We start from the raw sequence: 15,115 nt of genomic DNA, 5'->3' as shown, positions 1-15,115 counted from the left end.
GTCAAGAAGCAACAGTTAGAACTAGTCATAGAACAACAGACTGGTTCCAAATCGGGAAAGGAGTATGTCAAGGCTGTATATCGTCACCCTGCTTATTCAACTTATATGCAGAGTACATCATGCGAAATGCCAGGCTGGATGAAGCACAATCTGGAATCAAGATTGCCGGGAGAAATATCAATAACCTCAGATATGCAGATGACACCACTCTTATGGCAGAAAGCAAAGAAGAACCAAAGAGCCTCTTGATCAAAGTGAAAGAGGAGAGTGAAAAAGTTGGCTTAAAACTCAATATTCAAAACACTAAGATCATGGCATCCAGTCCCATCACTTCATGGAAAGTAGATGGGAAACAGTGAGTTTTTTGGGTTTTTTGGGCTCCAAAATCACTGCAGATGGTGACTGCAGCCATGAAACTAAAAGATGCTTGCTCCTTGGACGAAAAGCTATGACCAACCTAGATAGCATATTAAAAAGCAGAGACATTACTTTGCCAACAAAGGTCCATCTAGTCAGTTATGGTTTTTCAAGTAGTCATGTGTGGATGTGAGAGCTGGACTTTGAGCGCCGAAGAATTGATGCTTTTGAACTGTGGTGTTGGAGAAGACTCTTGAGAGTCCCTTGGACTGCAAGATCAAACCAGTCCATCCTAAAGGAAATCAGTCCTGAATATTCATTGGAAGGACTGATGCTGAAGCTGAAGCTCTAATACTTTGGTCACCTGATGCGAAGAACTGACGTTTTATTGGAAAAGACCCTGATGCTGAGCAAGATTGAAGGAGGGAGAAGGGTACGACAGAGGATGGGTTGGTTGGATGGTATCACCAACTCGATGGACATGAGTTTGAGCAAGCTCTGGGAGTTGGTGATAGACAGGGAAGCCTGGTGTGCTGCAGTCCATGGGGTCAAAAAGACACGACTGAGTGACTGAACTGAACTGAACTGATTTTTGCAAAAATTCCCTACACTGAGACCACAGATACTACTACTGCCATCTGCTGGTTGTAATGAAAAATCATTCCCATGTTAATAATCTTCCCACTACGATTATTAGAAAGTGGTTTTTTCTTAGGTTTTACTTGGAATCTCCAAGGTTAAACTCTAAAAATCAGTATTCTGGACCAAACCTCCATGGAGGTTTCTCATGCAGCCAGTCTATTCGCTGAGGTATTAGTATAAGGCTGTTATATATAAGAGGTAATATTTTTCCTGTCACTAAAAACAAGGCAATTTAATTGGCAAACATGGTGACCACATATGATGATGACACAGCTGTAATCGCAGACTACTATTTACAGTTGAAGCTACTTAAAAAGCAAAACCCTGATACATCAGCAGGTGAAACAATTTTATTTCACAGTTATCTTTAAAACCACAAAGACACTATGTTCTTCATATAAAAACATTAGTAGAGAGAACTATACTTTCTAGAAAATGATTATAGAGGCCCTCTTAAAGAAAAATGAACCCAATTATATGGTTTTGGTGGCAGCTTAGGAAAAACTCACATCTGAACTGCTTCCTAAAACATACCATTCTATCCCACCATTCTGCATCTTTTGGTTCTAAGTATAGATTACTGTCATCAGTGTCTGCTTCTGCATTCTTACATGTATGACAATACATATACAGACTGGTTTATTGTTTAATGTTCCATTGGTTCATCAGCCTTTTCTGCAGGTTCATCAGCAGGTTGAGTAGGCTTAAGAGAGGAAGAAAAAAGAAAGTATGTAAAAAGAACACTTAACCAATATATACTTTTACTCACAAATATTACATAATAAAAAGCAATGAACAATTCCAACATTTCATCATACTTTGTTTTGCTCCAAGAATAAAGGCTTTTCTTATCACTAATAAACACAGCAAAAATATTTTCCAACAAAGCAGCTCTGAGGTACTGTTCTGCATTGTTCCCAACAGCAGTTAAATAATGCAAATCTTGCCGCTCCAAATAATACCAACATCTTTTTCAAGTTAAAAAAAGAATTCATGCTGTAGAAGAAATTTCTGAACAAGATAGTTTTTTTTACCAATTACACAGCTATTAAATAAGCACCTATAAAAGCAAATGTATATTCAAACTTTTGACAAAAAAGGCTAGTATTTAACCTGAGATTCACCAGTACTTCTTGATCCTTTTCTCAATATTTGTGAAGAGTCAACTTAGTTTCCCAAACTGGTCACCAGTGAGTTTTTCTCTCAGTCCCACCTCTGATAGAATCTCAGATAGCCCTATGACTTGCTTTAACCAACAGAATGTAAAGAAGGAATGCTGTGCCAGTCCTGGGCCTCAGCCTTAACAATGCCTGGCAGCTTGCGCTTCTGAGCTTTTGAACTTTTGCAACCTCTGAGCTGCTTCCTGCCAGAAATACTCTGGTGAAGGAGAGGCCCTGAGACTACATGGACCAAGGCCCAGCCACCCTTCTAGCTGTCCTTCCAAGATACCTAGCAAATGTGAGTAAAGAAGACAAATGAGTAAAGCCATCTTGGATGTTCCAGCCCTACCCACTCAACTGACTGCATGTTTGAGACACCCAAAGTGACATGAGCCAAAGAACCATCTAGCTGAGCCCATCAACACACAGAACTGAGAAGCTACAACAGAGAACCAAATCACCCTTTTTGTGTTTTAGAGATCACTGACCCCCTCAGTATTAGTTCTTAGTTTTCCTACTGCCACATGAATTATAAGCCTATCTCAAAAATTAAAGACAAAAACAGTAGATTTACACTGTTGTGGTAGGAATAGCAATTTACAATAGAATTAGTCTCTTGGTTATAATTAGTTATATACCTGTGCCTTTCTCTGTGGTCTTTCTTCCAGACCTTCCAGGAATGGAGACACATCATCATCATCATAAATTGTAAACTCCAAGTCTTTACCAACAATTCCAATGGAAACATTCTGAAGGGGAAAAAAAGGTAAAATTTAAAAATCAAGAGAATTTAGGTTAGAAATATGCTTATGATAAGAAGAAAAAAAGTTGAATAAAAATTTATATACCACTTGAATGAGACAAAAAAAAAAAAACCTAGGGGAAAAAGAAGAAAACTAGTAAACTTTTGTAATCTGCAGATTTAATATTCACTTTTGATAACCACGAACAATTCTGAAGGTCAATGTCACCTAGAAATTTGCAACTTGGCTCACAGTCAGAATGTGAAGACCAGTGTGAGGACACAAACCATTTGCTAGGCAGCAAGCCTTCATTCTTTACCATCTGAGAGGTAAAGCCTACCCCTATATATGTTAAGACATAATGGTTCTTAAGGAAATAAATTTTGGGTTCTAAAATATTGAGTTTAGGGAACTTAGAACTGTGTTCTACATGGAAAAATTAAAAAGCAACTCTTAAAAATGTTCAGTGAATGCTAACCAGTACAGTAGAGTTCCTGTAAGATTAAAATTTCAGTGAGAACTTAAAACATTAAGGATATATACGGCATTCTCTATGATTCAGTAAAAATGTAAAATCAGAAAGCCAGATACCTGAGCCAACTTTTCCAAGCTGTAAATGCCAACAGTAAACTGTATACCCACAATTTAAAAGACAGTCATCTTGGAGTGATGGCATTATAGGTATTTTTAAAACAAACAAATAAAAACAATTTAATGTACTTTAATGTAACTTTCCTAATTTTTTTGAAAGAAAATTATTTTTATGATAGGAAATGCTATTTAAAAAGATTATGCAGGTTATAAAGTCTTCATGATGCTAAAGCTGAAACTCCAGTACTTTGGCCACTTCATGTGAAGAGTTGACTCACTGGAAAAGACTTTGATGCTGGGAGGGATTGGGGGCAGGAGGAGAAGGGGACGACAGAGGATGAGATGGCTGGATGGCATCACTGACTCGATGGACGTGAATCTGAGTGAACTCCGGGAGTTGGTGATGGACAGGGAGGCCTGGAATGCTGCAACTCATGGGGTCGCAAAGAGTCAGACACGACTGAACGACTGAACTGAACTGAAAGTCTTCATACACATATTAACTATTAATTACCCAATCATAACAAGACATATTTTATAATACGGTAACTGATCTCTCTAGTGATCATTTACCTCAAGGAGTCCTTTAATTGTTGTTGTATTATACAAGTTTTAGATCATTCAATCTCCCCTTCCCTGGACAACTCTTTCTAACATTCTCCATTTCTCTTTCAGCTCAAAACCTACCTTGCTTCTAATTAACTGAAAAAACAGAAGCAATCAGAAGAGAATGTTCATAAGCTCCCATAGTATCCAACCTTTCCTATATCTATGTCCCTAGATTCTCTCCCTTCGTGTTACTGGGAATGAAGAGCCCCAGTCCTCTCTGAAGCCTACCTTTTCACCTAGGTGCTACTGGTGATTGGTCTAGCAGTTCTCATTTTTATCCTATACAGATGTTTTTATCTGTGTTTTCTTAATAATGATGTTTAATCTACTTAGTGCACATCTTTACTTGTTTGTTTATTTCTGCACTATACAGCATGCAGGACTTTAGTTCTCCGACCAGAGATGGAACCCATGCCCCCTGCATTGGAGTGTGGTCTTAACCACTGGACCACCAGGGAAGTTCCATAAATCTTTTTCTTGATACTGGATTATTTTTATAACCATGCAGCAAACTACTGTAATCTCTCCCATCTTAAAAAAACAAAACAAAACCCTTTTTCACTACATTCTCTACCAACCACCACCCTCTTTCTCTGGATCCGTTAACAGAAAGTCTCCTCCAAAGAGCTGTCTCCAATTTCTCTCATTTTCTCCTGACTCTATTCCTAGCACACTTTTCTCCTCCATTCCATTAAGACTGTCTGGTCAAGTTTCAGTAACATCACTGCTAGTCTAAATGTTAATTCTCAGTCCACATCTTTCATGGCCTATTGGCAATGTTTCACTCTCTTCTCCTTAAAAGTCAGTTCACCTCTCTGTTGGTGGGTTCTTCATTTGTTAGTTGTGGGTTCAACCAACCATCGATCAAAAATATTTTGGGAAAAAAATTCCAGAAAGTTCTGAATAGCAAAACTTAAATTTGCTGTGCCCTGGCAACTGTTCACACAGCATTTATATTGCAATTACAACTATTTACATGTATTTACATTTTATTAGGTGACACAGGTAGTCTAGAGATAATTTCAGGTATACAGGAGGACTGTGTATAGGCTATATGCAAGTATGACATCATTTTACATAAGGGACTTGAGCACCCTTGGATTTAGGGATCCATGGTAGGGGATTCTGGAACTAATCCCCCCACCACTGATGCCAATGGATGACTGCAGTTTCTTCATTTCCTTTTAAAGATGCCTCATTTTCTATGTTTTCCTCCTACCTCCCTGGCATATTTCTCAGTCCCTTTTTGCTGATTCCTACTCTCACCTTCTAATCTCTAAAGGATAGAATACCCTTGACCAAGTCTTCAAACTTGTCTTCAAACTTATTCTAATCTTTCAGAAATCTAATCCTAGCCAGTCTCTAAAGACCATTTTTCCACAAAGACTTCAAAACCTTAGTTCTAGGATAAACCAATCTCCATCAAACTCTAGGGGGTGAACATCCAATAATCACTTATACTGTATCACCAAATGGACAAACAAGAGGCATTTCAAAGTTTGTATGTTCTAAACTAACTGCCTGATCTTCTCTTCCTCCAAATGTCTCATCCATCTCAGTAAATCATAAGTCTATCTTTCCTCTAATCAGGCAAAAATGCTAAAGGCATTTTCTAAACTCACACCTCACAACCAATTCATTAGCAAAGCTTTCTGGCTCTGATTTCAAAACATGCAGAAGCGAACCACTTCTCATCATCTCCAACTCTATGGCTCTGCTCTAATCTACCACAGTCTATGACTTGAATTACTCTAACAGCCTTGAAACTATTTCCACCCATGCCCCCACTCAAAATGGCAACTAGAGTGACTTTTAAAATCTACATCGAGCCACAGTATTGCTCTGCTCAAACTCAAGAGTAAAATCCAAAGTGCCTACAATGTTTACAGGACATACGCTATGTGGCCTCCATTACCTCTCTGACTTTATTCCTTCTTCTCCTCTTGATTACTGACTCCAACACAACTGGCCTCCTTATGTTGAATACTAGCAACATTCTGAACTCAAGGCCCCCATATGCATAGCTCACTCACTCAACCCTTTTAGATCTTTCCCTCAAATTTCACTTTCTCAGTGAGACCATCTTTCACCACTCTATGTTAAATTATACCCACCATGTCTCCTTCTTATACCCTATTGGCCATCCTTTCTCCTTTTAAAGCGGTTTTATTTTTTCTAAGCCTTTATCACATTCTAATATCCTACATAATCTACTTGTGGGTACACTGTCTCTCTTTGCCCACCTGGATGTATGTCCCAGGAATGCCAAGATGTTTGTTGTATGCATTATATTTTCTCCGTGCCTCCTGCCTTCATGTGATTGGTGCTCAATGTATATTAAAAATACAAAGATATTCCTATCTCTTGATGAAAGACATTCTGCAACTGTTTTATTGCTTTATACCAAAAAGAAATATTTAAAAATCATTTAAAAATCAGTCATTTAGTGAATACCTTAAAGAGAAAGAATGAGCCGAGGAAACCATCTTACAAATTAAAGAACTATAAGTAGACACACCTCTATTACTTACATTTGTATAATAAATGATTAAACTATAATGTTAGTATCCCCAATTGGAAAATGTGGTATTTACCTTTGTAGTCAGGTCCTGTTCTGCAGGAAGGGTTTCCCGTAAGGCACGCAGACCATGCTTAACCAGTTCATTCAAATTGCCTAAATATAATAAATTAACAATTATTTCTTAATTCTATTTTCATGCTAGGCTTCCTTTATTTATTTGTCAGGTCTATAGTCTGAAATCATGGTTTTAGTCACAGACTAAATATATCATAATAAAAAAAAGTCTAATGTTTGGCCATATAATCTTCTAACAATCTATTATTAGATTGCTATTGTTTTATTTAATGAGAGAATACATGATTTTTGTTACTAAAGTTACCCTTTTCTTATGCTAAGTTAAATTAAAATCCTGATACAATCAGGATTTTACAGCTCAAAGTTTTGTAAAATGTACTCTGTGAAATGTTTGTCACTGTATTTGCTCTTTATAAAAGAGTCTCCAATTGCTTGTATGTGGTCAGTATTGCCCTGATACCAAAACTATACAAAGCTACCAGAAGAAAGTAAAACTACAGATCAGTACCCCTGATTAACAAACACACAAAAACCTCAACAAAATATCAGCAAACTAAATCCAGCAATGTTTATGTTTCCATAAACATTTTACATATATATAATTTATGTTACACATCATGACCAAGAAGGATTTGTCCCAGGAATGCAAAGCTGGCTGAACATTCAAAAGTCAATGAATGCTAGGCAAAACACTCTATGACATAAATCAAAGCAAGATCATCTATGACCCACCTCCTAGTGTAACAGAAATAAAAACAAAAGTAAACAAGGTGGACCTGATTAAATTTAAAAGCACAGCAAAGGAAGCTTTAAGCAGGGTGAAAAGACAACCCTCAGAATGGGAGAAAATAATAGCAAATGAAACAACTGACAAAGGATTAATTTCCAAAGTATACAAGCAGCTCATACAACTCAATGCCAGAAAAACAAACAACCCAATCAAACTTTTTCCAAGTGGGAAAAAGACTTAAACAGACATTTCTCCAAAGAAGACATACAGATGGCTAACAAATACATGAAAAGATGCTCAACATCGCTCATTATTAAGGAGAAATGCAAATCAAAACTACAATGAGATATCACCTCACACTGGTCAGAATGCTGCTGCTGCTAAGTTGCTTCAGTCGTCTCCGACTCTATGCGACTCCACAGACGATAGCCCACCAGGCTCTGCCATCCCTAGGATTCTCCAAGCAAGAACACTGGAGTGGGTTGCCATTTCCTTCTCCAATGCATGAAAGTGAAAAGTGAAAGTGAAGTCGCTCAGCCGTGTCCAACTCTTTGTGACCCCATGGACTGCAGCCTGCCAGGCTCCTCCGTCTATGGGATTTGCCAGGCAAGAGTACTGGAGTGGGGTGCCACTGCCTTCTCTGCCAGTCAGAATGGCCATCATCAAAAGTCTACAAACAATAAATGCTGGAGAGGGTGTGGAGAAAAGGGAATGTTCTTGCACTGTTGGTGGGAATGTAAATTGATACAGCCACCATGGAAGACGGTATGGAGATTCCTTACAAAACTAGGAATAAAACCACCATATGACCCAGGAATCCCCTCCTAGGCATATACCCTGAGGAAACCAAAATTGAAAAAGACACATGTTGTTCACTGCAGCACTATTCACAATAGCTAGAACATGGAAGCAACCTAGATGTCCACTGACAGGTGAATGGATAAAGAAGTTGTGATAGATACACACACACACACACACACACACACACACACACACACACACACACACACAATGGAATATTACTCAGCCATAAAAAAGAACAAATCTGAGTCCGTTCTGATGAGGTGGATGAACCTAGAATCTATTATACAGAGTGAAGTGATTCAGAGAAAGATAAATATTTTATTCTAATGCATATATACAGAATCTAGAAAAATGGTACTGAAGAATTTATTTTCAGGGCAGCAATGGAGAAACAGACCTATGGACATGGGGAGAAGGGAGAAGAGGGTGAGATGTATGCAAAGAGTAACATGGCAACTTACATTACCGTATGTAAAATAGATAGCCAAAGGGAATTTGCTGTATGGCTCAAGAAACTCAAACAGGGGCTCTGTATCAATCTAGAGGGGGTGGGATGGGGCAGGAGATGGGAGGGAGGTTCAAAAGGGAGGGTATATGTGTATACCTATGGCTGATTCATGTTGAGGTTTGACAGAAAACAACAATATTCTGTAAAGCAATTATCCTTCAATAGAAAAATAAATTTTAAAAAAGTCAATGAATGCAATACACCACAACAGAATGCTGGAGGGTGGGGTGGCGGTGGATGCATGATTACCTTGACGCGTAAAAAGCATGTGTTAAAATCTAAGACCCTTGCATAAGCAAATCATTTGAAAACCTGCCCTAATGACGACCCTGTATGCAAGACAGGAAAAAAGACACAGATGTGTATAACGGACTTTTGGACTCAGAGGGAGAGGGGAGGGTGGGATGATTTGGGAGAATGGCATTCTAACATGTATACTATCATGTAAGAACTGAATTGCTAGTCTATGTCTGACGCAGGGTGCAGCATGCTTGGGGCTGGTGCATGGGGATAACCCAGAGAGATGTTGTGGGGAGGGAGGTGGGAGGGGGGGTTCATGTTTGGGAACGCATGTAAGAATTAAAGATTTTAAAATTAAAAAAAAAAAAAAAACTAAAAAAAAAAAAACAAAAAAAAAAAACAGAAAAAAAAGAAAAAAGAAAACCTGCCCTATCATCACGATACATCTTTTCTTCCTCACAACTAAACTGATTTATTTATTTATGGACTACTTATTGCAGAAATGTCTATGTGGCTAAAAATAAGAATCACAGAAAATAAAAGCTGTAAACAGAATTTACAAGTAGTAACTACTACAGTGGCTCTCAGCTCTGGCTGGGACAACACTTCAGACCAATTGAATAAAAAATCTTCAAGGTAAGGAATACATAGTTATATTTTTAAAAAGTTTGACCGGTGACTGAAACTGCCCTGGTAGCCAGAGAAAGTGAAAACTAGTATATATGGCAGAAATAATATACACTTCATGGGCTTAATCTTTCTAAGAAAAGTAGAGCTTTTTTCCACATAGGATACTGTGTTTATTCACTATATAAAGACTAGAAGGGCAAAAAAGAAAAATTACTTACACTCCATAAACTCTGACATATGTCTCTCCAAGTAAGTACGAGCTGATTGAGATCGGGCTCCAATGGACATAGCTCTGCAGTCAAAATAGTTAGCAGATGGACAAGTTTGGAAAATGTGAGGACCCATATCCTACAAATAGAAGAAAAATACACTGCATAATTCTTGACTCTAATTGAGCTAAAAATTAGAAAATTTGTTAGTTTCAAAAAAAATCATTAAAATATAACAATACTCTATGAACTTACATCATAACCAGCAATGAGCAGCCCAACACCATATGGTCTCCGGCCATATCGCTGTGTTGGTATCTGGGTTTCTTAAACTAGTTAAAGAGTTTGTTCTAACAAGAAGTAAAGTACTGTCTTTAATTTCAAATTAAATATTATCAACAAAGAGTTCTGGTTTTTTTAAGTGCTGCATAATTCACTACCCCAAGAAGAAGAAAATAAATATTTCTTTGGCTTAGTGTTAAAAGATGTTTGACTATCCACCAAACCCCAAGTGAGTGCTAGCAAGATGATCTTTTCTGGTGTAGAGAATTTCATTCATTTTGGATCTAAGGGATCTAAGGATTTAGGGGGAGCATCTATAACCACGAATAAACAAACATTAAATCTCTTCTAAAATTGATGCTCAGTTTTTCTGAAATTGGGCTTATCTATATCTGGAACATATTAATTGCTTATCTATAAAGGCTGATAAAAAGAACAAACCAACTCAGTTAGAATCTATTCTTCCATAGTAAAACTCCCTACAATTCTCCTTCTAAAGACTTAAAGCATTCTTTTACTGAAAAGTGACTCAACTTAAAGTTTGCACAATCTTACCTATGTTATATATTATCATATTCCTAATAAGTAATATAACGATTAAGTATCAAGACCCTTTAAAGTCTACATCCATAAATGCTACAATAAATGCATAAATGAAAAGGATACTGCTTCCAATTAGAGATACAAGACGAGACACAGGAAGAGGTCTGTCAAATACAAATCTGGAATCCAAACACTCCTGGCGCATAAAATTACTGAAAAAGAAACAAGAAAAACTGGTAATTTCAAATCAGAGTAATTCTAATCAAACAAAGTTATTTGGTTTCTTTTTGCTTTCTTCCAGATGTTTACACGTACATCCACACAATGGAACCATAAACATATAATGACAAGGATAAATTTTTCTATCAAATCTCTATATTTTAAGTGTTCTATTATTGAAAGTGACTAACCTTAAAATTTTCACCATTTTACCTAAGTTTATGACTACACGTTTCTTAGCTCTAGATAACCTTTGCCTCAGAGCACTTTACATAACAGAGAAGAAAAGGCTGCACGATAGGAAAAGAGCAATCTCTTCTCTTACCCTTCCCACTGTCAGCAAGACTGTCTTAATTCCATGTCTTGAGCTAGCAAAAAGAATAACTTTGCTTTTTTCCTTGAAAGCTGACAAAAATTTCCCCAACAGAACAAACAGAAGAAACTGAATCCATACTAGGGCGCTGTTAACATGTTTCTGTCAATGTTACTTCTCTCCATAGCAGTACTCTAGAGGAGACACTACACTGTTAAGTCTCAAACCCAACAAGATGCAAGCAAATACAACACTGGGGAAAAGAAAATTCACACCTATTAAAGCCAAGAGGATAACCTTTTCTTTCATATTGCTCTGTCTAGTTTATGTGTGTGTCACATCCGATGATCAGATGTTGGCTGCTGTAACCAAGCTAGTTGTTCACTACTTTCACTTAAGTTCCTTTCCAAAGGCTGTCTAACACTGCATTGCTCAATATGGCAGGCACTAGTAACATGTGACTAGTGAGCACTGAAAAAGTGGTTAGTCTGAATTAAGATGTATCTTCAGTAAAAAATATACATAAAATGTCAAAGATTTGCGCAATAATGTAAAATATCCAATAAAGCTTTTAAACGATTACAAGTGACAATATTTTTGAAAGATTGGGTTAAGTAAAATGTTTGACAATGCAACATATATTTTCAACAGCTAACAGAAAACACTAATGTAATCACTATATTGCTGACCTAAGAGAACAGGGAACTCACCAAATAACTTGAAAATTTTAAACATCAGCATTATTAACTGTCTTCGGTGTTTATATTCCTCCTTTCCTAATTAAATCACAGACGAGATTATTTGTGGCTAACTACCTCCTACTTACCAACACATACACTGAAAGATGCTGTATGAAGTGTTCTACATGTTAGGCTATTTGTCAATAACCTTGGAAAAAAAATACTAAAAAAATTCAGAGTTTGAGTAACTAGAGCAACATCAGATTGAGTGTTAAAAGTGGGAATTAAAGACTGTGTGATCCCAAAGCCCCAGCTCTTCATCTGCAATATGCCTCTCAACTGGAAATAATCTTTATCCCCCACCCCCTCCAAAGAAATATACCTGTTGCTCTCCACTTTCTACCTTGTATTGCAGATATTCTACTAGATTTTAAGCTCCTAGAAGATGAGATCTGTCTGATTCACCTTTGTATACTCTTTGTATCCAGTATTGAGCTTTGCAAAAAATAAATGTCAAATGAATACTGGTATATTAAAGACAGCAAAGGTGGTTCAGCTGATCCTTCAGAAACCTGGTGTCAAGCTCTTCCCAGATCTAACATCAAACTATATATACTGAGTTAACAAGTAATACATTATTCAATGACTTCTAAAAAGCATTAATGTTAATGTGGTTAATCCTATTAATTACTGCTACAGTGATCAAGAAATGGAATACTTAGTAACTGAGCCCAAATACATTAAGGTATTAATAATCTTAACTTATAAACACTCTAGCAGACAACTTCCTAAAATATCCGGATTGTTTCTAGATATGTAATCAATTATGAATCAAAAGGGATATTTCTTTTGTTTTCCAGGTCATACTCACCATAACAGTCGAGCATCAGCAGTAAGTCCCGCAATTGAGATACCAATATGGTTATCAACATGGAGAATTTTTTTCTGATGAGCCGCAAGTTCTGACTGTGCTCTCTAAATAGAAACATCATTTAAGACAAAAGAGTAAGTTTATAATTTTATTATTTATATAGTGAAACTAACATTTTACAGTGTTTTCTAAAGGAGGAAGATATATTTATTGCTTTACTTACCTTCAATGCAACCAACACTGCATGAGTTTTTGATTTCAGACCAACTGTGGCTGAACCTTGTTTGACAGCTTCCATTGCATATTCAATTTGATGAATTCTGCCCTAAAATGAAAAAAAAAAAAAAACCCAACACACCTTAGTCATTACAAGACCCTTTTATATATTTAACATAATTTAGCAATCCCAAATCTCAAGTGGGCATAGTTACATCTCAAATGCTGTTTCTTAAAACTAGAAGACTGACTTTAATGATAAACTTAGGTTTCAGGAACGTATAAAATGATTATATTCCATTTTCTCACTTCCTACAATCCCATAAGCTTCTAAACACATTGCAGTAACCAAAAGTTTACCTGAGGGCTCCAAACAGTGACATCATTGTCATACTGGTTGCGAAACTGAAAGTAAATGAAAAAAGACCTATTAACACAAGAACATTACAAATTCAAAATCTTCACAAGCTCTATCATTAAAAAATGTTCTCCCATCTCTCTCCATCCAGCATTAAGGAAAAGCTGCTATTGCAGTCTCATTGGAAGATTACTACTGTAATCAGCTGCAAGTCAATTTTACATTTATAAGGAGATGGGGGGGGGCGGATCTAAATGGTACATAGCTTCCCAATCAGTCTAGCAGTTCTAACACTGTTCATAGTACTTGGTTTGGGTTTAGTCAATTACTAAAGTTCCTATATGTCCACTTTCCTTTCTATCTTTGCTAATATTCTTCCCTTTTTTCAGACCCTAATAAATGGTCAAAAACATTACTACCTTTTCTTAAGTCAGCTCAAATGTCTATCTCTTGAAATCTTCTCCATCTTTTCTCCCCAAATCTCAAAACATATTCCCACCAGTTCTTTATCTACACTTACTTTTCTGCCTCATACTACGATTTGGGATATGTCTGATTTATCCTTGAACCTTCACTGCCCTTAAAACATTCATATTGAACGTGCCTTTCATTCATTCATACTGAATGAGAACACAAGAATGTCCCCAGGAAGTCATAAGTGGACACAAACTGCCATAAAAACAGACCCATTACAGCTTTAAAGACGGTATTAAGTCCACCAGCACAGTGCTTGGGAGACTAATCATGGGGGTGAGAAGGTTGAGCGCTGGAATGGCAGGCACTGGCCTGGAATCCCTGAGCTCTATACTATAACCCTGATTTCATCACTAATATCAGCTTCGGTTCACTCATTTGTCGGAGAAGGCAATGGCACCCCACTCCAGTACTCTTGCCTGGAAAATCCCATGGACGGAGGAGCCTGGCAGGCTGCGGTCCATGGGGTCGCTAAGAGTCGATACGACTGAGCGACTTCACTTTCACTTTTCACTTTCATGCATTGGAGAAGGAAATGGCAACCCACTCCAGTGTTCTTGCCTGGAGAATCCCAGGGACGGGGGAGCCTGGTGGGCTGCCGTCTATGGGGTCGCACAGAGTCGGACACGACTGAACCGACTTAGCAGCAGCAACAGCAGACAAAGTGATTGAAAAGGGCTTTTTCTGACAGAGCTCTAAGAAAAAGACTGCAGAGGGACCCGCCAAGAAAATGAACGCGGTCCAGGCAGCAACCCAAACCCTGGAATCAAGTCCGCACTTGGCAGTACAAGGAGGTCTGAAGTTAAGTCCCTATTTTTCCTTTCTGCCACACAGAGCACTAGGGCCCTCTCTGGACCGCTCGGAATTTACTCGACTGAAGGAATCTGAGGAGCGAAATCGGCTGGTAGACCGAGAAGATACTGTTCAAGACCCCGTGGAAAGCGAAACAAACCCCAGGGAAAGGTCGCAGCGGCAGCACAGACTACCGACCTCCACTCTCCCGGCCAGGCCGGAGATGCTGAATCACCGCCTGAACCATCCCGTCGGCAACGGTTCCTAAGTCCCATGGCCCCGGGCCGCTCTAAGGAAGGCATGAGAAGAAGCTCCCCCTACCCCCCAGCCAGCGGACCTCTTCCCCAACCCTGCCTAATCTCGGAATCCAACGCACCATGGTTCCGGCGCGAGCCTGGCTTCGGCCTCCTGCAAACCAGCGGATGGAACAGCACTGCCGAAACTTCCGCTCGGCGATCTACAGAGAAGACTGCGGACTTTGACGGCGGCGGCGCAGGGTAGAATAGTTTATTCCAGAGATATCGATAGGCTTCCCTTGCTTCCCCGCC

General features: G+C 38.2%; 1 protein-coding gene across 1 annotated transcript; it reads right to left on the bottom strand.

Moving 5' to 3' along the window:
- Positions 1-1,331: 1,331 nt before the first annotated feature.
- On the bottom strand, positions 1,332-15,005 carry PSMA1 (proteasome 20S subunit alpha 1). Its single transcript, XM_004016132.4, has 10 exons — positions 14,944-15,005; positions 13,304-13,348; positions 12,951-13,052; positions 12,728-12,831; positions 10,768-10,856; positions 10,075-10,145; positions 9,829-9,958; positions 6,697-6,776; positions 2,798-2,908; positions 1,332-1,702 (listed from the first exon to the last, which is right to left on the bottom strand). Exons 1-10 carry the CDS (start codon positions 14,944-14,946, stop codon positions 1,646-1,648), a joined length of 792 nt encoding a protein of 263 aa, XP_004016181.1. The 5' UTR covers positions 14,947-15,005; the 3' UTR covers positions 1,332-1,645.
- Between the last annotated feature and the right edge of the window lie 110 nt (positions 15,006-15,115).

This window comes from Ovis aries, chromosome 15, assembly GCF_016772045.2.
Source record: "Ovis aries strain OAR_USU_Benz2616 breed Rambouillet chromosome 15, ARS-UI_Ramb_v3.0, whole genome shotgun sequence".
Taxonomy (NCBI): Eukaryota; Metazoa; Chordata; class Mammalia; order Artiodactyla; family Bovidae; genus Ovis; species Ovis aries.
Note: the sequence above shows the minus strand (reverse complement) of the source record. Positions and strands in the feature narration are given on the sequence as shown.

What these genes read in the sequence shown, in the direction of transcription:
- PSMA1 (XM_004016132.4), bottom strand. An exon ending in TGTATCTCTAATTGGAAGCA is followed by an intron (nt 10,146 to 10,767) that starts GTATCCTTTTCA and finishes AACTAGTTTAAG; the next exon opens with AAACCCAGATACCAACACAG. An exon ending in AACAGGACCTGACTACAAAG is followed by an intron (nt 2,909 to 6,696) that starts GTAAATACCACA and finishes TTTCCCCTTCAG; the next exon opens with AATGTTTCCATTGGAATTGT.